The 22475-nt window shown below is 35.9% G+C and overlaps 1 protein-coding gene across 1 annotated transcript in view; it reads left to right on the top strand.

The window, feature by feature from the left end:
- The window catches only part of WDR41 (WD repeat domain 41), a 57066-nt gene that overhangs the window by 9787 nt on the left and 24804 nt on the right, over nucleotides 1-22475 (top strand). Inside the window, exons 3-5 of the mRNA XM_010340988.2 lie at nucleotides 9686-9734; nucleotides 11332-11463; nucleotides 15426-15488. Coding sequence (XP_010339290.1) covers nucleotides 9686-9734; nucleotides 11332-11463; nucleotides 15426-15488 — 244 coding nt within the window. The remainder of the gene's footprint in view (nucleotides 1-9685; nucleotides 9735-11331; nucleotides 11464-15425; nucleotides 15489-22475) is intronic.

Consider the following 22475-nt stretch of genomic DNA (forward strand, 5'->3'; position numbering starts at 1 on the left):
GCCCTGTAGCCTTGATGACTGAGTAAGACTGTCTCAAAGAAGAAAAATAAAACTTGGGCTTATATAGCATCTTAGCAGAACAATAAATTTGTTGAGTGACAGGACAAAGGAAATGGACTTTGAGTTTCTTGGGGTGGCAAATTGTGAGAAGGCAAATATATGAGGTGGGGTACTTTTACAAGGGTGATTTTTGTATGTTTTTTTTTTTTTCCAGGTAGAAGTGGGGAGGGCAAAGCTCATTATATGCTTGTTTTTTCTCAGCTGCCTTAAGCTGAAAATAATCATTATGTCAGAGTGGCATAATTTGGGGTTACATGCTCTGAACCCCTTCAAATGAAATAATGAATTTAGGCAATGATTATTGGTGGCCTAATTAATAACATATATACATACACACACAGGACAGCCAGAAATTATGTTTCCTGATGGAGTATGCAAACTGCCTCTGGGGTGGTCTTACCAAAAAGTCAGATTTGAATCTTATTTATTCTCTGGATTTAACTGTCAGTTAACAAAATATAGAGGACAGAGGTTTGTGTTGGATAGCAACACAGGAAAGTAGCCAGCAAAATCCAGACTGAGAACTCGATGAGATGCATGACTTTTGTTTTTCAACAAATAAATCGCAAGGAAAAATAGATGGAGAACAAATCATTAGAATAAAAGAGATAATTAGAGATCTGTCAACCAAGTACACTATATAAGCCTTATTTGGATCCTGCTTCTAATTGTTTAAAAAATTATGATCAGATAAATTTAAAGAAGTAAATGTTAACTTAGGTGTGATGTAAAATAGTCCTTAGAGATGCATCCTGAAATATTTACTGACGAAACGAAATTACAGTGACTAGGATTTGCTTCAAACTAATCTACAGGGGATTGGATTGGGTACAAATAAGACAGTGTTGGCTATAAGTTAATAATTATTGGAGACAGGCAGTGAGTACACGTGGCTTTTTATTATACTCTTTTCTCCACTTTTGTATATGTTTAAATTCTCCATCATGTAAAGTTAAAAGAACTACCTGTATTTGAAATAGAGGAAATAAAAATGCCAATTTAAAAGGTATTTTTGCCTCCGTATGAAATAAAATGTTTTCTTAGATATTACTAGTGTTCTTAGTGTTCAATGGAGAACCACCCTTGTTTCCTTTTGAGAACGGAATTTATTGAGAATAGAGGATGTGGGATTACAGGATATGGCTTTTTTTTTTTTTTTTTGATGGATTCTAGCTCTGTCACCTAGGCTGGAGTGGAATGATACGATCTCGGCTCACTGCAACCTCTGCCTCCCGGGTTCAAGTGATTCTTCTGCCTCAGCCTCCACAGTAGCTGGGACTACAGGCGTGCACCACCACACCCAGCTCATTTTTGTATTTTTAATAGAGATGGGGTTTCTCCATATTGGCCAGGCTGGTCTTGAACTCCTTACCTCGTCATCTGCCTGCCTCAGCCTCCCAAAGTACTGGGATTACAGGTGTGAGCCACTGTGCCCAGCCAGGATGTGGCTTTATTATACAACCACGGTGGGTTTCCTTACACTTCACCCTGCGTCAGTGAATTCCCGGGGCATCCGAACAGTTGCAGGCCTCCCATTCAAATACAGGCTTACCTCAAAAATAAGAGCAGACCTGTATGTTCCCTCTCTGAACATATGAATCTTCAGAAAACTAGGTGCGGGGTCTCACACTTGTAATCCCAACATTTTGAGAGGCAGAAGTGGGCAGATCATGAGGTCAGGAGTTCGAGACCAGCCTGGCCAACATGGTGAAACCCCATCTCTACTAAAAATACACAAATTAACTGGTTGTAGTGGCTGGCACCTGTGATCCCAGCTACATGGGAGGCTGAGGCAGGAGAATCATTTGAACCCAGGAGATGAAGGTTGAAGTGGGCTGCAATTGTGCCATTGCACTCCAGCCTGGGTGACAGGGCGAGACTCTGTCTCAAAAAAAAAAAATAATAATCCGTAAAAACTCACAAGGGTCTGAACTGAGCATGTCTAATTCATTGTTTCAAACAAATGGGGCAGAGAGAGACCAAGGATGTTTCTCTAGTAGTAGGAGTCTTCCACGGAAACACTTGAGTGCAGGGGAATGGAGGTTCATCTAATAGAAGACACAGAGGTATTTTTGGTATTCTAACGCTTTAACATTGATGTGTAGTTTATCTTTCTATTTGTGATTTGAGGAGGGAATAACTTAGCAAATATTTTACCTTTACAAATAGGCATGAGAACTATGAAATCTTCACTTCATTTGTGAGCTAAAAAAGGACCTTAGACTTTTAGATGTTAGAGTTGTGTTAATATAATACATTCTTTCTTAAGGAAAAGAAATTAGTATTGAAGTAGATCTAATTAAGGAATTAGTACCATCAGTATCTATGGCTCCTGAAAATGCTTTGAAGTTTCCTTCAGCTGCTTTACAAGTCTCTGGATGCTTCTCTAATTTTCTTCAAGTAGTTCTAGCATACAAACAAACATATACTTTAAATGAAAATTATGCTGTTTTTTAGTTTTGTCTGGTTTCTAGCATTGTAGTAGTATTTTTCAATGTTATTTTATTGTAAATAAATGTAATAATGACTTCAGGCAGTGATTATCAATGGGTTTTATCATCACACACCCAATAATGATTGCCAGAAATTGTTTCCTGATGGAGTATACAAACTGCTTATGAAATGGTCTTACTGAAAAGTCAGATTTGAATTTGATTAAATATATAGATTTAGCGATCAAGTTACTAAAAATGCAGGGTACAGAGGTGCATGTTAGGTGACAACAGAGGAAAGTAGTCAGCAAACTCTGAACTCTGAGAACTCTACAAGAGAGAGAACTTTTTTCTTTTCTTTTTTTTTTTTTTTTTCATAATCTTGGAGTTTTTTTTTTTTTTTTTAGAAAGAGAAAAAGAATAATAAGAAAAAGAATAAAGAAGAGGAAGAAAGAGAAAGAGGAAGAGGGAGAGAGAATGGGGGTATTGCTTTGTTGCCCGGGCTAGAATGCAGTCTAAATATGGGTTTGCCTATAATTGTCCTTAATAATGGAGACATGAAAGAAAATGAGGGAAGAGAGTAACAAACAAGGAGCCAACCAACATTTCGTTTAAACTTCTAAGTTGATATGATGTGGTACTGATAAGAGTGTACATTTTGTGTAAAGTGGAGAGCTCTATAAATGTTAATTACGTCCACTTGTTCCAGATCTGAGTTCAAGTCCTGGACATCGTTGTTAATTTTCTGTCTCATTGATCTGTCTAATATTAATGTTGAAGTCTCCCACTATTATTGTGTGGGAGTCTAAGTCTCTTTACAAGTCTTGTGTGTCTGGGTATTCCTGTATTGGGTGCGTATATATTTAGGACCTTTAACTCTTCTTGTTGTTGCATTGATTCTTTTATCATTATATAATGTCCTTCTTTGCTTCTTTTGATCTTTGTTGCTTTAAATACTATTTTATCAGAGGCAAAAATTGTAACTTCTGCTTTTTATTTATTTATTTTTGCTCTCTGGTTGGTTGGTAAGTCTCTCTCCATCCCTTGTATTGAGTCTTTGTGTATCCTTGAATGTGAGATGGGTCTGGATGCAGCATACAGTTTTAGTTTTTTGTCCAAATTGCCTGTCTGTCTTTGAATTGGGGAATTTAGTCAATTTAAATTTAGAATTAATAATGATATATGTGAGTTTAATACTGCCATTTAATATTAGCTGGCTATTTTGCCCATTAGTTGATGTAAATTCTTCATTATATTGATGTTCTTTACTTTTCGGTATTTTTTAGGAAGGCTGATACTGTTTGTTCCTTTCTATGTGTAGTGGTTCTTTCAGAAGTTCTTGTAAAGCAGGCCTGGTGGTGATGAATTCTCTGAGTGCTTGCTTGTTCACAAAGAACTTTATTTTTCCTTCACTTATGAAGCTTAGTTTGACTGGATGTGAAATTCTTGGTTGAAAGTTCTTTTCTTTAAGGATGTTGAATATTGGTCCCCAATCTCTTCTGGCTTGTAGGGTTTCTGCTGAGAGATCTGCTGTGAGTCTGATAGGCTTCCCTTTGTGGGTAACCTGACCTTTCTCTCTGGCTGCCCTTAGTATTTTCTCCTTCATTTCAACCCTGGTGAATCTGACGATTATGTGCCCTGGAGTTGCTCTTCTTGAGGAATATCTTGGTGGTGTTCTCTGTATTACCTGGAGTTGAATATTATCCTGCCTTACTAAGTTGGGAAAATTTTCCTGAATAATATCCTGAAGCATATTTTCCAGCTTGGATTCATTCTCTTCGTCACATTCAGGTACACCTATCAAGCGTAGATTAGGTCTTTTCACATAGTCCCATATTTCTTGGAGACTTTGCTCGTTCCTTTTTATCCTTTTTTCTCTAATCTTGTCTTCTAGTTTTATTTCATTGAGTTGGTCTTCAACCTCTGATATCCTTTCTTCTGCTTGATCAATTCGGCTGTTAAAACTTGTGCATACTTCACGTAGTTCTCGTATTGTGTTTTTCAGCTCCATCAATTCACTTATTTTCCTCTCTAAATTTTGTATTCTTGTTGACATTTCGTCAAACCTTTTTTCAAAGTTCTTAGTTTCTTTAGATTGTGTTAGAACAAGTTCTTTTAATTCACAGAAGTTTCTTATTATCCACATTTTGAAGTCTGCTTCTGTAATTGGAACACACTCGTTCTCCATCAAGCCTTGTTTCATTGCTGATGAGGAACTGGGATCCCCTGCTGAGGAAGAGGCGTTTTGATCTTGGGTATTCTCAGTCTTTTTTGACTGTTTTCTTCCCTTCGTTGTAGATTTATCCATCTGTGGTCTTTATAATTACCGTCTTTGTAATTGGGTTTCTGAGTGGACGTCCAACTTATTGATTCTCAGCGCCGAAATCTGAGCAACCCACTGCACCGACTAAATCAGCGGCGTTAAGATCGATGGTGCTTTTCTGACTCTGCACCAAGAACCGACGCTCTGAGGCGCCGGCAAAACCGCCTTGACAGTCACTAGAGTCGCGCTGGTGACCCATGGGGCTCCTCCGCTGGGAATCTCCTGGTGCGTGAGCAACAAGAATTCATGTGAAGGTGTGGCGTCCTCTCGTTTTTTGCGTTTTCACTGGGAGCTACAATTCCGAGCTGCTAGTGATCAGCCATCTTGGATCTCTCTCAGAGAGACAACTTTTTTCAAAAAAAGATTGCAAGGAAAAAATAGATGAGAACAAAACAATAGAATAAAAGAGACTTAAGAGATATATCAAACCATTGTCCTGCCTAGACCTCATTTACTGTTCCAACTGTAAAAAAAAATATGAGAGGATCACAGAAACTACATAGTATTTTAGTTTTATCATGCATTGGAAAGTACTTGTAGGTTAGGTGGAAAGTTAACCACTGGGGTGCCTGTACTGCCATAATAATGTCCTATTAATATATTTAGTTTTTTAGTGCTTTGTAGCTATGTAGACATTGAATATAGGAAGATTTATGGTTCAGGTTTATGGGCTATGCTTTTTATGTCCTTTAAGGTAATATTTGAATTTTGGGACCTTCACTTAATTGAAATGACTTCACATGAGTAAGAACTATTAAATGAGTTTGTAACTATTGGACATAAGAATTGTGAAAACTATTTTTTACAAATCTTTATTAAGCTTTGCTGTAGTTTCAGCTCACTTTTGGAAGGAACGAGGGAATATTTTCTCAGAGATGTTCAAAGAGAAGGTGTTTAGAGGGAATTATTTTTATAAATTAAGATGGTTGTAAGTATATTCTCTAAGGACTCATGATCTAGACCCTATAGCATCACTTAGTAATGTTGGACTGTGAGTTCTTGAAGGTCAAGAACCATCTCTTGATCTTTATTCTCAGGTTTAAGCATATATATATAGTTAGTTCCTCATAAGTATTTCTTGAATGACCAAGTGACTTATGGACTATCATAATAAATTTAGTTCTCATAATTAAGGGATGAGAGGATGGAACATTCTAGAAGGTCTACCATAGGTCTTTGTTAAACCATGTTTCATCTTGTTGAACATGTTTTTCATGAATATAATTTGTGCTTAGTCATTTAATTGTGTAGTCTCAAGGAGTAGTTTTAAAGACTTTGTTTTAAGTTTAAAAAAAACTTGAAGCGTATAGATAAGAATTAGACAGGAACGTGAAAAAATATAGAAATTTATTTTTGTGTGTGGTGGGATCCTGGGTTTTAAATTTTTCAAAGTTTAATTTTGCTGTGGTAGTGTATTGATATGATAAAAGGAAAATGTGGGGTTACATTACTGTCATTAATGAATATAGTTCACAGAGCCCTTGAACACTTAACTGTTTGCTTATTCATTCATTCAACAAACATTTCTCTTTTAAAAATTATTATACTTTAAGTTCTGAGATACATGTGCAGAATGTGCAGGTTTGTTACATAGGTATACATGTGCCATGGTGGTTTGCTATATCCATCAACCCATCATCTACATTAGGTATTTCTCTTATTGCTATCCTTCCCCTAGCCCCCACCCCCTGACAGGCCCCAGTGTGTGATGTTCCCTCCCTGTGTCCATGTGTTCTCATTGTTCAACTCCCGCTTATGAGTGAGAACATGTGGTGTTTGGTTTTCTGTTCTTCAACAAGCATTTCTTTAGCACTTAAAATCTGCCAGACATAGTCAGAGATTCATTAGGCTGGCAAGTACCATGTTATAAAGATCAGTAAATATGGTAATTCTTAAATAGTTCATAATTCTAAGAAGCCTATTTTTTTCTATTTTAACATCTCTAAAATTTGGACACATCATGCAATTGTATCTTTCAACTGTAATTGGCAGTATGTTTTCCTTAATGGTACATAAAATAAAAGTGTCTTACAATTAATATCTTAAATGTGATGAAATGCAGTACATTTCTAAACAATCATTAAGTTTTAAGAACTCAAGGCAAGAACCACAGGTAACGTGTCTTGACATTTCCCTAACTCCTAGCATGGAATCACACTAAATACATTTTTTGCTAATCGGTAAAGAAACGTTTCTCTCAAAATCTTATCTACAGGCTTATGTTTTTGTTATCTATTGATTTAGAGTGTTTTAAAAAACTAGTATGTAAAATGCTGTCTGGCAATATCACTTTTCTTCCATTGGATAGTGTAGCTTAAACCTTATATTTGAATCCTTTTTTAATTTTATAGTTCATTACTTTTCGGGAGTTAAACTATGCCTTACAATTAGAAATTCCTGGGTTGTATTTTCATTTCTGATTTGGAGATGGTTGAAGTGTATGCTTGACTGACTAGGGTTTAGTTTAAGATAAATGATACAGTATAGCTACTTTTTAGTTATCCATCATAATAGGATGGGTAATTGTAATTTGTGAATGATATTGCAACCCTTTGTTAGTTTTTTTTAAATGACAGGTACTAATATGTATCAAAGTTATACTGGTTTGTATTTTAAAGCTTAATGTTTCCTTTTTAGGGGTGATAGTAATAAATACTGAAATGGCAAAAAAAGAAAAAAAAAGTAGCATTAGAATATATAAAGGAATAAAAGGCCTAAATATTCTACCAACCCGATAATTGACATTGGAGCAATAAAAAATTGGCTGAGATTTTATACATTACTGTTGAGCCTTGTTTAGATTTAACTTTTGTTCCCTACTGATTGAATTAAAGTGTGAGGCGAAATGCTGTATATCCAATTTCTAAACTCTCAGCTGTTCTCAGTCTCTCCTTGTGAACTCATGAAAGTCAAACATAAAACAGTAATAAGTTAAAAGTTAGGGTGAGAAAAAAAGTATGTATTTTAAACTTGCAGTATTCTAAAAGGCAGAAAAGCAATTATGAGTTTAATGAATCAATAGAAATTGATGTGTTATAACAAAGAACACTTAAGACCTTGAGTCCTGCCCTCCCTACCATCACTACACACACAAAAAAGAAATCAATAGCCCCAGAAACATAAGCTGCTACAGATTTACTTCTAGCAGCTATTTTTGATATTTAAGGTACTGTTTACTAATATGATTGCGAAAATGTAGATAATTAAGCATAGGAAATGTATTTTTATTTTTAAAATGATCATTTTTTAAAATCTTTGGACCTTTTGTATCTTTTTAAAATAAGAATAAGTAATAGGCATGTATTTAAAAATAACTCTTTTTGTGATTTTCATCTAGTTACCTACATTTAAAAGGTCCTTTCCATTAAAGATATATAGCTCTATATTTAAAAATTATTAAAAGACTTTGTCAGACTGTATTTGATCAATTTCATACCACCTGAATACTCTTAGTTCTGCCAGAAATAGATGTACTCAAAGGGTTTTGAAATAAGAACTGAGCATGGAAATTGTCTGAGCCAGTGAAGACACTGAACTTTGAAACTGAAGATAAGAAATTTGGACATGAAGCTTATTTTGAAGTGTTAAGGAAAGTATTGCATGACTGAAGTAGTGGGATTTTCTTATCTCATAAAGGGGTAAAGTCCATTAGAACAGATGCTGTCCTAGGAACAAAGTGATTTCTGTGTCCAGTGTATTCGTTCTCTCCTTTTCCCTCAACGATACATGTATGTAAAAATGTTTTCTTGAATTAAGACATCAAGACATACTCAGATTTTGTGAAACTCACAGCAGATTGTTAAATATATTTGCATATTAATAGCCCAGAGCTATTAGTAGAATATCATTTCTTAATGGTTGTTCATTATAAGGGACCAGTTATATGTCATTCATAGCTGGGTCTCTTTAACACCACTTCTTTCTCTCTTACTCAAAATAAAAACACCTGAATTTGAGTCAAAGCAATATTATGGGGACAATTTTAAACTGATTCTGAGTCGTTAAATATTATGTATGAACTTGTGTGTGACATTAACAATAAATTATTTCACGTGCTTAAAATGTGATTATTGTATTCTACTGTGTTGGGTTAGTATAATACGATGATGATGAATTTTAGTATAATATGATGATGAATAATCCTGTATGAGGGTCATTCCTCTTGATAGTGTTTGTGTTAAGGATATCTTCTACTCTACAGAATTTGGTGATTGTCCCCATATATATGGTGAATGGGTTGTAAAAAGGAGAGAGAAGCTATAGCAGAGTATCACAGCTCGTTTTTCATGCCAAGAGACAGACTTTACCTCCGCATTTCAAGCATCTTCGCTAAAAAACAACAAAAAACCCTTAAAAATCCTCAAACCTTCCAAACCAAGAACAAACCATTTATGTGGAAAGTCTAAGGAGTTAATCTGGGCAAAGGAGAGATCTTGACTTTAAACAATAGTTGTTTACAGAGAGAATAATAGAAATAATGAATTTATCTAACATCATAATCTGTGCCACCCCTGGAATATCACTTTCTATCACTGAAGCCACTTCTCAGCTTGGTTTCATTTCATTTAAGCCAGGGATTTCTTAAAATCATAGAATTTTAAAGCAAAGAAGGACTTTAAAGTATTTTTACATTTCTAGCAGGTTATTATTTGTAACCCAATAAATGTGTTATTTATTGTTTGATCTTCCATACCTGGTATAGAACCGGGAATGTGTTTCATAAATATTTTTAAAATTAGCTTAAAGAATTTGATCTTCATTAATATTAGTAAGTCAAATTACCGCTAATAAGGTTTGATGGTTCTTAATCCTAGTAATTAAATGTCACCAGTGATTTTTTTTTTTCTTGACTCTCTTTTTCCTTAACTAGATTTGCATCTGCTGGTGATGATGGAATTATAGTTGTGTGGAATGCCCAGGTGTGTACTGATTATGTGTGGATTGTGTAATAAAGATACGATATAGTGGAGTATGCATTCATATACTATCTGGGGATATATGTGCGTAGCATTATTATAAAGGGCTACTTAGAATAAATCCATTTACAATGGGGACCAGTATTTCATAATGAAGAGGGAAAGTTTTCATAAATTAAGATTTTTTTTTTCTGGCTGGGTGTGGTGGCTCATGCGTATAATCCCAGCACTTTGGGAGACGAGGACAGAGGGATAACTTGGGCCCAGGAGTTTGAGACAGCTTGGCCAACACAGCAAGACCTTGTCTCTACTACTAAAAGTGGAAATCAGCCGGGCATAGTGGCACACACCTGTAATCCCAGTTACTCAGGAAGCTAAGGCCTGAGAATTGCTTGAACCTGGGAGGCAGAGGTTGCAGTGAGCTGAGATCATGCCACTGCACTCCAGCCTGGGTGACACAGTGAGACTGTCTCCCAAAAAAAAAAAAGATTTTTTCCTAAGAAACAATTGCCAAATTATGAAAAATTTAAAAATACAAAATTTTTATCTTATTTAACAAAAATTTAAGTTACCAGTAGCTATGCCCTGATAGCTTAAAAATGAATAAATGAATTCATCCAAAATGAATAAATGAATTATGTTGATTTTTGTGAGACACACAAGTTTTCTTTCAACATTGTATGATAGCATAATATAGCATTCTTCTCATGTTTGACTTGATATTACTAAAGACTTTAAAAAAAAAAAATAAGGCTTCACCAAGTTTCTCCAGAACCTCTCTTCCTGATCATTTGTTACTCAAATTATTCTTTTCTGAAGTATTTATCTTCCTTTTGCCTTTATTTTGGATTGTTATCTAGTCTGACTCTGTCAGATCTTTATTTTTCAATGGCTTTGCCTGTGATAAAAGTAGTTCTCTAACATTATTTTCACCACATTCATGAAATCCTGCAATCTTCGAAAGATTTGCAACTTACATTGTATTTTTGCATGTTTACTACTTGGAAAATTAGTGAGAGACTGATGGATGAAGACATTGGATGGGTGGGAATAGATGTTGGTGTTAAATAGAGATGGAGTGGCAACTAACTTTCTAAGTGGTTAACAAACTAGTGGCGCTATATATATATATATATATATATATATATATATATATATATTTGTGTGTGTAGATATGTATACAGTTATGCTGACTTTGATTTTCTTCTACAACCTTATAATTGTGAAGACTTAAATAACAAATACTTGGACAATGAGGACTCCCTATTTTTTTCCTACAAATTAAGTTACTGATGTTTTTATGCTTAATTTACACAATTATATTTTTGAAATTTAGAAAAAAGAATACTCCTTAACATTTTTTGTAAAAATACACTAAATATTAGCATTTTTGTATTAGAAAATAATCAAAATTGTTTATGGCTATTCTTTCAGCATTTGTTTACATTTTGTGTGATTGCCCAAGTTAAATAAATTCTGAAAAAGTAATTTTAAATGGAATGCATATGTATCTTCTATATGGCAGTTCTACTTAATATTGTCATTTATGATTATCTAAATTGTGAAAGCTAAGCCTATTAACATTTTTATGGTATTTCAGACAGGGGAAAAACTTTTAGAACTGAATGGACACACTCAAAAGATAACAGCTATTGTTACATTTCCTTCCTTGGAATCTTGTGAAGAAAAACATCAACTCATCTTGACAGCCTCTGCTGATAGAACAGTTATTATATCCTTTAATCTGGAAGAAATGAATGTGCTATAGTTGCCCAACGAGCCACTACATAGTCTTTAGCTGATAGGGTCTTGTCTGTATATTCTTGTTTTAGCAAAAATGATTTTGTTCTGTTCTTTATAAGATACCATTTATTAGGCATCTGAAAAGTATTAGACTGGAAATAGGAGGTTAAAACTTCTGATTGATGGAAACTCCATGACTAATGCTGTTCTTTCCAGAGTTACTCCATCAGGTTGTATAAAATTGGGGAAATGGGAGAATGTGGACTTAAAAATATTTATTTTATTATCTCAATTTGCTTTTCAATTTAGGGAAACAATGATGACTAGAACTGGAGAATAATCCATATTTCTTTTTCTCACTATGCAGCAGAAGAAACCAAATGGTCCCAACCCATAAAAATCTTTTTAGCATCTGAGTCTGATAGAAAAGTGAATTACTGTTTGCTCTGTGTTTAATATTTAATAATTAAAAAGTTTTATAAAAGTAAAATTACTTTTTCTTTACGCGTACTTGAGGTAAAAAGTTAAGATGGAGCAGCAGTAGTAAAATGCTATGTGTAACAGGCATTGTTCTAATTGTTTTACATATATTAACTCATTTCATCTTTAAAATTAGCCATTTGACATAGGTATTTTTAATTATTCTTATTTACAGATGAAATAATAGAGTCACAGAGAGGTTGAGTAACTTCCTCAAGGCACACAGCCAGTGTAGGGCAGAACTGGCAAGTAGTCTGACTGCAGAGTCAGTCTTCCGAACCACTATGCAATACTGCATTCATAAAATGTTTTCTGTAAACAGATTTAGCTCTTTGATATCTGTATGAGGAACTGGATTTGTGAAGTCCAGAGTCAAGTGCTATAGATAACTTAGTCTTTCATTTTTTTTAAAAAAAGATGTTGGATTAATTTTTCTTTTTTTCTTTTCTTTTTTCTTTTGAGATGGAATCTTGCTGTCACCCAGGCTGGAGTGCAGTGGTATGATCTCACTACAACCTCTGCCTCCTAGGTTCAAGCTACTCCCAAGTAGCTGGGACTACAGGCGTATGCCACCACACCTGGCTAGTTTTTTGTGTGTTTTTAGTAGAGACTAGGTTTCACCTTATTGGCCAGGCTGGTCTCGAACTTCTGACCTTGTGATCTTCCCTCCTTGGCCTCCCAAAGTGCTGGGATTACAGGCATGAGCCACCGTGCCCAGCCAAGATAAGCATAAGTATATGCTTATCTGGAAGTTATGTTTAAAAAGTTTCAAGCATTGGTGAAATTAAGTTTTGGAATAAGCCCAAAGGTGTAGGTGTTTCTTGGGCTCTTATAGAACCAAGACAAAGACTCTAACATGCTTTAAATGAGTTCATCAGCTGAAGTGGTTTCTAGATGGTTTATAGCTGAAAAAATGTCAAGAAAAGGTTTAAATGGGAATAAACTCTTTCTGTACATACACACATATATACATGAACACATGTATGTATTATATTTGTATGTGATTATGATACAGCATAAACAAGGGCATAAAATTCATTCAGATGGTTAGGTCAGAGTTGCTTTATTACTACTGCTCTATAGAGGCAAATATTTTATTTACTAATGCTCTTTTTCAGTATCAGTGTAATTTTTGCAAAAATAGAATTTAAAATACTTTCTTTTTATTAGACCACTACTAAGACACTGTAACAATATTTTGAGGCAGTGATTAAAATTATAGTACAGAAGTTAGTACAGTTAGCTGGGACAGTGTCACTATGAATTTTACCTGTAAGTGATAGTATGGACTCATTTCCTTTGCTGAATGACTTTTGTTAGAAAAAATTCTAGGCCGCTTATTTGGAAGTCTCTTTTACCCATATGAGTTCTAAATTTACTCTGTTTGGGTTTTTACTACAGGTTGAGCATCCCTAATCTGAAAAACCAAAATCTGAAATGCTCCAAAATCCAAAACTTTTTAAGCACTGATGTGATGCCACAAGTGGAATATTTTCTACCTGACATCATGTGACAGGTTGCAGCCAAAATTTTGTTTAATGCACAGAATTACCAAAAATACTGTATAAAACTACCTTCAGGTTATGTGTATAAGGTATATCTGAAAATAAATGAATTTTGTGTTTAGGCATGGGTTCCATCCCCAAGATAGCTCATTATGATATGTACATATTCTAAATTCCGAAAAAAAGAAAAAATCAGAAACACTCTGGTCTTAAGCATTTTGGATAAGGGATACTCAACCTGTAAAAAACTTTCTTAATTAAATGCTGAAGTAGATTTTCTTTTTTTTGAGACTGAGTCTCACTTTGTCACCAGGCTAGAGTGCAGTGGTACAATCTCAGCTCACTGCAACCTCTGCCTCCCGAGTTCAAGTGATTCTCCTGCCTCAGCCTCCTGAGTAGCTGGGACTATAGCTGTGCACCCCCACACCCAGCTAATTTTTTTATTTTTAGTAGAGAGACAGGGTTTCACCATTTTGGCCAGGATGGTCTCTATCTCTTAACCTCATGATCTACTTGCCTTGGCCTCCCAAAGTGCTGGGATTACAGGCATGAACCACTGTGTTTGGGTCAGGTAGGTAATTCTTTAAAGCCTTAAGAGCCCAAGTTACTGAATATTAAATATTCAGCTTGTGAATAGTGAAATAAGTGAAAAGGCTGTGAGATACTACTAGAATTCTGGTAAATGTAAGGCCAGAAAACATTTCCTAATTACTGGGAGCACTTTTTATATGCTAGCACTTTCTTTAGTGTGTTACATACATAAAATGCAATTCTTATAATCTAGCTCCATCTAAAACATGACATAGAATATAGATAGTCCCCACCCTGGGCGGTTTGACTTACAATTTTTCAACTTTATGATGGTGTGAAAGTGAGCTGCATGAAGTGGAAACTGTTGAAGTTTGATATTTTCCCATACTAGTGATACATGGGACAGTCGTCTTTCCCAGTGCTGTGCAGCAGCAGCCTGGAGCTACAGCTCCTGGTCAGCTATGAGATCTCAAGGGTAAACAGCCTTACTCTACAGTTACTGTGTTGCCAGAGGACTTATTTTTTCGCCCAACTGTAGGCTTATGTAAGTGTTCTAAGCACATGTAAGTTAGACCAGCCTAAGCTACAATGTTTGATAGATGTGTTAAATGCATTTCAATTTAGAATGTTTTCCACTTAGAATGGGTTTATTGTTTCTCTAAGTCCAGGCACATCTGTATAATACAAATATAACAAAAGGCATTGGACATGATAAGGTTAACTAGTTTGTAAAATTAGGTTCAATTTTTAATACATGCATATACATTTGTATACATAGTATATATATATATATATATATATATATGTATGTAAATTTGTTTTCAGACATGGTGTAAAATGTATTTCTTACTACAGGAAATGATGTAAAAGTTTGAAAATCATTGTGCTGCTTAAGTCAAACTAAACTTGGATGTTTTATGAGAGGCCCTCTGATTATATTAAGTGCATATTCATAATAGTAATACACTGTTAGTGTCTTCTCAAATCAGGATAACAGTAGTAAATCATTCTTTCCACATTATAAGGAGCTTTCAGTAAATATTAATGGACATGATAGTTTTTGGTATAAGTACTTTATGTTCATGCTTATTAGATTATGGTAGACTATTCTGGAGAATAAACTTTAAACAGTTGCAGTATGTGGTGCTTGTAAAGATTCAGTATTTCAGACCACTCATTCTGTTGGTATTTTCAAATAATTTGATAGTAAAATTTATGTCAAACTTATTTTAGATCATAAGCCTGCTCTGTTAAGTTGATGACTCACTACATGAATTCATTTTTGTGGTAGTATAAACACTTAACTATTTTATGTTTTATTTAAAGATTTTCTAACTGCTTGACATTTTTGTGGTTTAATTGTTAATTAGAAAAGTTATCTCATAATTAAGATTTTAAACCTCTGTTTAGAAATTATTCCTTAACATAAATTTAGGTGTGGGACAGTGAGAATGGCAGACAAGTTCAGAGAATATCTTGCTTCCAGTCTACTGTAAAGGTAAAATCTTTAATATGGCAGTCTGTTTTTGTCTGAGAAGACATGGTTTAAAAAGTTAGAGGAAATTACTTTTGTGGGTCTTACGAATTGTTTCTTTCAGATACCTGTTGTCATTTGATTCTTCTAAGACCAGATTTTTGAGAGCATATATATTAAGTGGTAGAATGTTTCAATTTGAATTTAGAGCAAGGGATAATCCCTGTAGCAAGATAAGCAAAAAGGTAGTACCTGGTATGTTTTTATAGGTAATTCTAGGAAAAAATATTACTTGCATAATGACCACAATAGTGGCTGGTCTGTTTTTTTTATACTTTGAATTTAAAATATACAGTAATTTGTCCCTTGACCTCCACCTTCTCTAAGGTCATAAAGGTAAGACATGTCAGTTACTTAGTTTCAAAACTAAAAATCTTATATGGCTAATTTGCTGCTACTGTTAGGTTTATTCATTTTACAAACAAATATTAATTGGGGCTTATTATATGACAGGAACTCTGCTACATTTTAGAGAAACAAACATAGGTAATACTGGGTTGCTTATGATTTCTACAGAAATTACCTTAAGTGTTTGGAGAAAGTACCACTGTTTTTTAGTAATATAACCACATTTTGGAAAAGGTAGTAGTAGTATTAGATGTTGCCTCATTTACTTTAAGGATAACTGATCTTTATATTGGAGCTAACTCTTTTGTTCCTTTTCTTCTTAATGTTAAAAGAATTGTTGTGTGCCAGTAGTATCCATCTCATGGCACTGTGCTGTTAAAAGTATCAACTTAGTAAAGTTTCAGGGGAAGAAAGTGCCATATACTATATATGCTCATATCTAACTTAACAATGGATTTTTTAAGAAGACATTAAAGTATTGATTTGACTAAAATCTCTATACTTTATGTGACCTAAATCATGCACCTTTTACATTCCTTTAAAAATATTCTTGCTGTCTGAAAAGCTAAGGTCATTAAGTTTCCAATGAAAAGATGTGGCATGAAGGAACAAAGGAGGAGAAAAAATTTAATGTATTTGGGGGAAATTCCTTTGGTAAACTGTGTTATGAACTGGTTATGGGAACTGGTCACATAAAAAGTATCTTATTCCAGTATACTCAAAGTAGTTTTAAAAGGGGTTTTACTATAATGTGAATCAGCTCCATATTTGTATTTGTTTTCTCCTGCTGTAATCCTGTTTCACACAAATATTGCTAAAAAAAAAAATTGCATTGCATTCATTTAGTTCAGTGGTTAAGTTGTTCTTGAATAGATAGTTTATCAAAGAAATTTATAACCCTAATATAAGAAATACTATTATTTAGTTTTTGAACCAGCAAAAATTTTTATAAGGGTTGATGTTAGCAAGGAGATAGTGAAATTGGCATTTTATTGCATATTGAGACTATAAATTGATATGATCTTCCCAGAAAGTAGTTTGGCATTATGAATGAATCTAAAGAAATTATTATAGGCATTAATCCAGTGATATTCTAGAAAACTCTTTAAAGGAAATAATCAGAAAATAGGGCAGAGATTTATAAACAGAAATGTGTACTACAAGTACATTTTTATAAATGGATGATTGGAAGTGCCCTACATGTCTTATAAGAAAATAAATTATGGTAGATATATATACTAAAAATTATATTTCAGAAGAATATTAAAAGAGGAAAACGCTAGGGGTAAAATGTTAAGAAACAAAACCTAAGTTATTCTCAACAAAATATTATCAAACCAAATCCAGCGACATCTAAAAAGGAAGCAGATACCATAGTAAGAATAAAGGATAAAAACCACAGGATCGTTGCAATAGAAACAGAGAAAGCATTTGACAAACTCGACAACACTTGTGATAAAAATACTCAACAAATTAGGAATAGATGAGAATTTCCTCAGCCTAATAAAGGGCATCTGTGAAAATCTCATAGCTAATTTCATATTAACGGTGAAAGGGGAGGCGGGTTGTGGTGGCTTATGCCTGCAATTCCAGAACTTTGGGAGACCGAGGTGAGTGGATCACATGAGCTCAGGAGTTCGAGACAAGCCTCAGCAACATGGTGAAACTTCTTCTCTACCAAAAAAAAAAAAAAAAAAAAAAAGGAGGGGATTCCGCCAAGATGGCTGAATAGGAACAGCCCCAGAGCACAGTTCCCAGCAAGAGACACAGAAGGCGAGAGAGCTCCATATTTCCAGCTGAGGTACCAGGTTCATTTCAATGGGACTGGTTGGACAGTGAGTGTAGCCCAAGGAAGGCAAACCAAGGCAGGGCGGGGCACTGCCTCACCTGGGAAGTGCAGCTGACTAGAGGATCAGGAACTTCTCCCCTCCAGCACTCTGGTTCAGATACTGCACTTCTCCCATGGGCTCTGCAACCCACAGACCAGGAGATCCCCACCAGGCTGAAAAGTGCCCCAAATTAACAGCACGGATCTGAGAGGCAGCTCCAGCTGGCACTGTGGGTTGTCGGCACAGATCTGGGCAGACATTTTGGCTAGCACTGAGAGTGCCTGCAGGACAGAGCTACCCACTCCCTAGAAAGAAGGGGAGCTGAAAGCAGGTGATAAGGCTGGGCAGGTCCCACCCCCACAAAGACCAGCAAACTGAAGCCCTCTTGCATGAGAGTTTCACAACCAGCATATCAGTTCGAGCTCAACCTGAGATGATTGAGCTTGGCTGGGGGAAGGGCATCTGCCATTGCTGAGGCGGATCTAAACCTACCTGTGTAAACCAAAAGCCAGAGGAAGCTTACATAGCAGCTGGACTGAGTCTGTGACAGTTCAGCAGCTCCTCTGCAGGCAACAAATTAGGAATAGATGAGAATTTCCTCAGCCTAATCAAGCATAGATTAGGTCTTTTCACAGGCAGACAAGGGACAGATTGCCTTCTCAAGTGACTCCCTGACCCCTGTATAACCAAAAGACCCCTCATAGAGAAGAGCTCTGGCTGACACGTGGTGTGTACCCTTCTGGGACGAAGCTATCAGGGGAAAGATCAGGCAGCAATCCTTGCTATACTGCAAACCTCATTGGTGGTTCCCAGGCAAGCAAGGTCTGGAATGGACCTCTAGCAGTCCTACAGCAGAGGGACCAGACTGTTAGAAGGAAAACTAAAAAACCAAAAGAAATAGCTTCAACATCAACAGAAAGGATGTCCACTCAGAGACCCCATCAGCAATCAGCAACTTCAAAGATCAAAGGTGGATAAATCCACGAAGATGGGAAGAAACCAGCACAAAAAGGATAAAACCATCAAAGACCAGATCACCTCTCCTCCTCCAAGGGATTACAGCTCTTCACCAGCAAGGGAACAAAACAGGATGGAGAATGAGTTTAATGAATTGACAGAAGCAGGCTTCAGAAAGTGGGTAGTAACAATCTGTGAGCTAAAGGAACATGTTCTAACCCAATGCAAAGACACTAAAAACCTTGAAGAAATGTTAGATGAAATGCGAACTAGAAAAGCCAGCTTAGACAAGAAAATAACTGATTTGATAGAACTAAAAAACACAGCATGAGAACTTCACAAAGTGTACACAAGTTTCAATAGCTGAATAGATCAAGCAGAGTAAAGGGTATCAGAGATTGAAGATCAACTCAATGAAATAAAATATGAAGGCAAGATTAGAGAAAAAGAGAGTGAAAAGAAATGAACAAAGCCTCCAAGAAATATGGGATTATGTGAAAAGACCTAATCTGTGCTTGATCGGTGTACCTGAATGTGACGGGGAGAATGAATCCAAGCTGAAAAACACTCTAGAATATTATCCAGGAGAACTTCCCCATCTTAGCAAGGCAGGCCAATATTCAAGTCCAGGAAATATAGAGAATGCCACAAAGATATTCCTCAAGAAGAGCAACCCCAAGGCACATGCCATGTTTGTGGTTAGGAAGAATCAATATTATGAAAATGGCCATACTGCCCAAAGTCATTTGTAGATTCAATGGTATCCCCATCACAATACCTATGACCCTTTTCACAGAACTGGAAAAAACCACGTTAAACTTCATTTGGAACCAAAAGAGAGCCCACATAGCCAAGACAATCCTAAGCAAAGAGAACAAAGCTGGAGATGTCACGCTACCTGACTTCAAACTATACTACAAGGCTACGGTAATCAAAACAGCATGGTACTGGTACCAAAACAGAGATATAGACCAATGGAACGGAACAGAGGCCTCGGAATTAGCGCCACACATCTACAAATATCTGATCTTTGACAAACCTGACAAAAACAGCCAATAGGGAAAGGATTCCCTGTTCAATAAATGGTGTTGGGAAAACTGGCTAGCCATGTGCCAGAAGCTGAAACTGGACCCCCCATCCTTACACCTTACACTAAAATTAACTCCAAATGGATTAAAGATCTAAACATAAGACCTAACACCATAAAAACTCTAGAAGAAAACCTAGACAAAACCATTCAGGACATAGGCATAGGCAAGGACTTCATGACTAAAGTACCAAAAGCAATGGCAACAAAAGCCAAAATAGACAAATGGGATCTGATTACACTTAAGAGTTTCTGCACAGCAAAAGAAACTATCATTAGAGTGAACTGGCAACCAATAGAATGGGAGAAAATTTTTGCAATCTACCCATCTGACAAAGGCTAATATCCAGAATCTACAAAGAACTAAAGCAGATCTACAAGAAAAAAAATAACCCATTCAAAAGTCGGTGAAAGGTAAGAAAAGACTCTCTTCAAAAGAAGACATGTATGCGGCCACCAAACATATGAAAAAATGCTCATCATCACTGGTCATTAGAGAAATGCAAATCAAAACTACATTGAAATACCATCTCACGCCAGTTAGAATGGTGATCATTAAAAAATCTGGAGACAACAGATGCTGGAGAGGATGTGGAGAAATAGGAACACTCTTGTTGGTGGGAGTGTAAATTAGTTCAACCATTGTGGAAGACAGTGTGGCGATTCCTCAACAGTTTAGAAATAGAAATTCCATTTGATCCAGCGATCCCATTACTGGGTATATACCCAAAGGATTATAAATCATTCTGTGATAAAGACACATGCACATGTATGTTCATTTTGGCCTGTTTATAATAGCAAAGACTTGGAATCAACCCAAATGCCCATCCATGATAGACTGGACAAGGAAAATGTGGCACATATACACCACGGAATACTGTGCATCCATAAAAAAGGATGAGTTCGTATCCTTTGTAGGGATATGGATGAATCTGGAAACCATCATTCTCAGCAAACTGACACAAGAACAGAAAACCAAACAACACATGTTCTCATTCATAGGCAGGTGTTGCACAATGCGAACACTTGGTACAGGGAGGGGAACATCACACACTGGGGTCTCTTGGGGGGTGGGGGGCTAGGGGAAGGACAGCAGGGAGTGGGGATGTTGGGGAGGGATAACATTGGGAGAAATGCCTGATGTAGGTGACAGGGGGATGGAGAGAGCAAACCACCATGGCATATGTGTACCCATGCAACAATCCTGCAAGATCTGCACATGTACCCCAGAACTTACAGTACAATTAAAAAAAGAAAGAAAAGGAAAATCAGTTGGGCCTAGTGGCACGTGCCTGTAATCCCAGTTACTTGGGAGGCTGAGGTGGAAGGATCCCTTGAGTCCAGGAGTTCGAGGCTGCAGTGGCAGTTGTGCCACTGCACCCTAGCCTGGGCGATAGAGGGAGACCCTGTCTCCAAAAAAAAAAAAAAAAAAATGCTGAAGGACAAATAATTTCCCCCAAAGATCAGGCACAAGGTAAGGATGTCTGTTCTCAGCACATCTGTTTAACATTGTACTGGAGGTTCCAGCTAGGGCAGTTGGGCAATAAAAAAATAAATGACATCCATATTGGAAAAGAAGAAATAAAACTATCTCTGTTCCCAAATGACATGATCTTGTGTATATAAAAAATCCTAAGTACACAACCAAACTATTCAGGCTAATGAATGGATTTAGCAAGGCTTCAGGATATAACATCAACACACAGAAATCAACTGTATTTCTATTCACTAGCAATGAACATCCAAAAATGAAATTAAGAAATAATTCTGTTATTCCATTTACAGCAGCATCCAAAAGAATAAAATACTCAGAAATAGATTTAGGCTGGGTGTGATGTCTTATGCCTATAATCCTAGCACTTTGGGAGGCCACGGTGGGAGGACTGCTTGAGGCCAACTGTTCAAGACCAACCTGGCCAACATAGTAATACTCCATCACTATTAGAAGAAATTTAAAGAAGTGTGAGATTTATATACCCCAAACTATGATATTAAAGATCTAAATAAATGGAAAGACATCCTTAGTATATGGATCAGATTTACTGTTGTTATGATTCTACCACTACCCACATTGATCTACAGATTGAACCCAATCTTTATCAAAATTGTAGCTGACTTTTTTTTTTTTTTTTTGAGAAATTGACAAGCTGATTCTAAAATTCATATGGGAGTGCAAGGGACCCAGAATAGCCAAGACAATCTTCAAATGGAAAAACAAAGTAGCAAGACACACTTCCCAATTTCAGAACTCAATATGAAGCTACAGTAGTCAAGACTGTGGTATTGGCATAACGATAGACATGCAGATCAATTGAATAGAATTAAAGGTCCAGAAATAAAGTCTCACATAGCCAATTGATTTTTTGACAAGCATGCCAAGAACCTCTAATGGGTGAAAGAATAGTCTCTTCAAAAAATGGTGCTGTGTCAATTGGACATCCACATACAAAATAATGAAATTTTATCTCTACCTCATGTCATAGCCAAAAGTTAACTCAAAATGGATTGATGAAACACTCAAAGACCCAAATGTAAGAGCTGAAACTACAGAAATCTAGGGAGAAATACAGGAGCAGATCTTTGTGACCTTGAGCTAGGTATCTTAAATAGACATTAAAAGCATATCAACAACAACAAAAAAAGATAAATTGGATCTCATTAAAATGCAAAGTTTTTGTGCTTAAAAGTGAAAAGACAGCCCACAGAATTGGAGAAAATATTTTCAAATCG

This window comes from Saimiri boliviensis, chromosome 1 (assembly GCF_048565385.1).
Source record: "Saimiri boliviensis isolate mSaiBol1 chromosome 1, mSaiBol1.pri, whole genome shotgun sequence".
NCBI lineage: Eukaryota > Metazoa > Chordata > Mammalia > Primates > Cebidae > Saimiri > Saimiri boliviensis.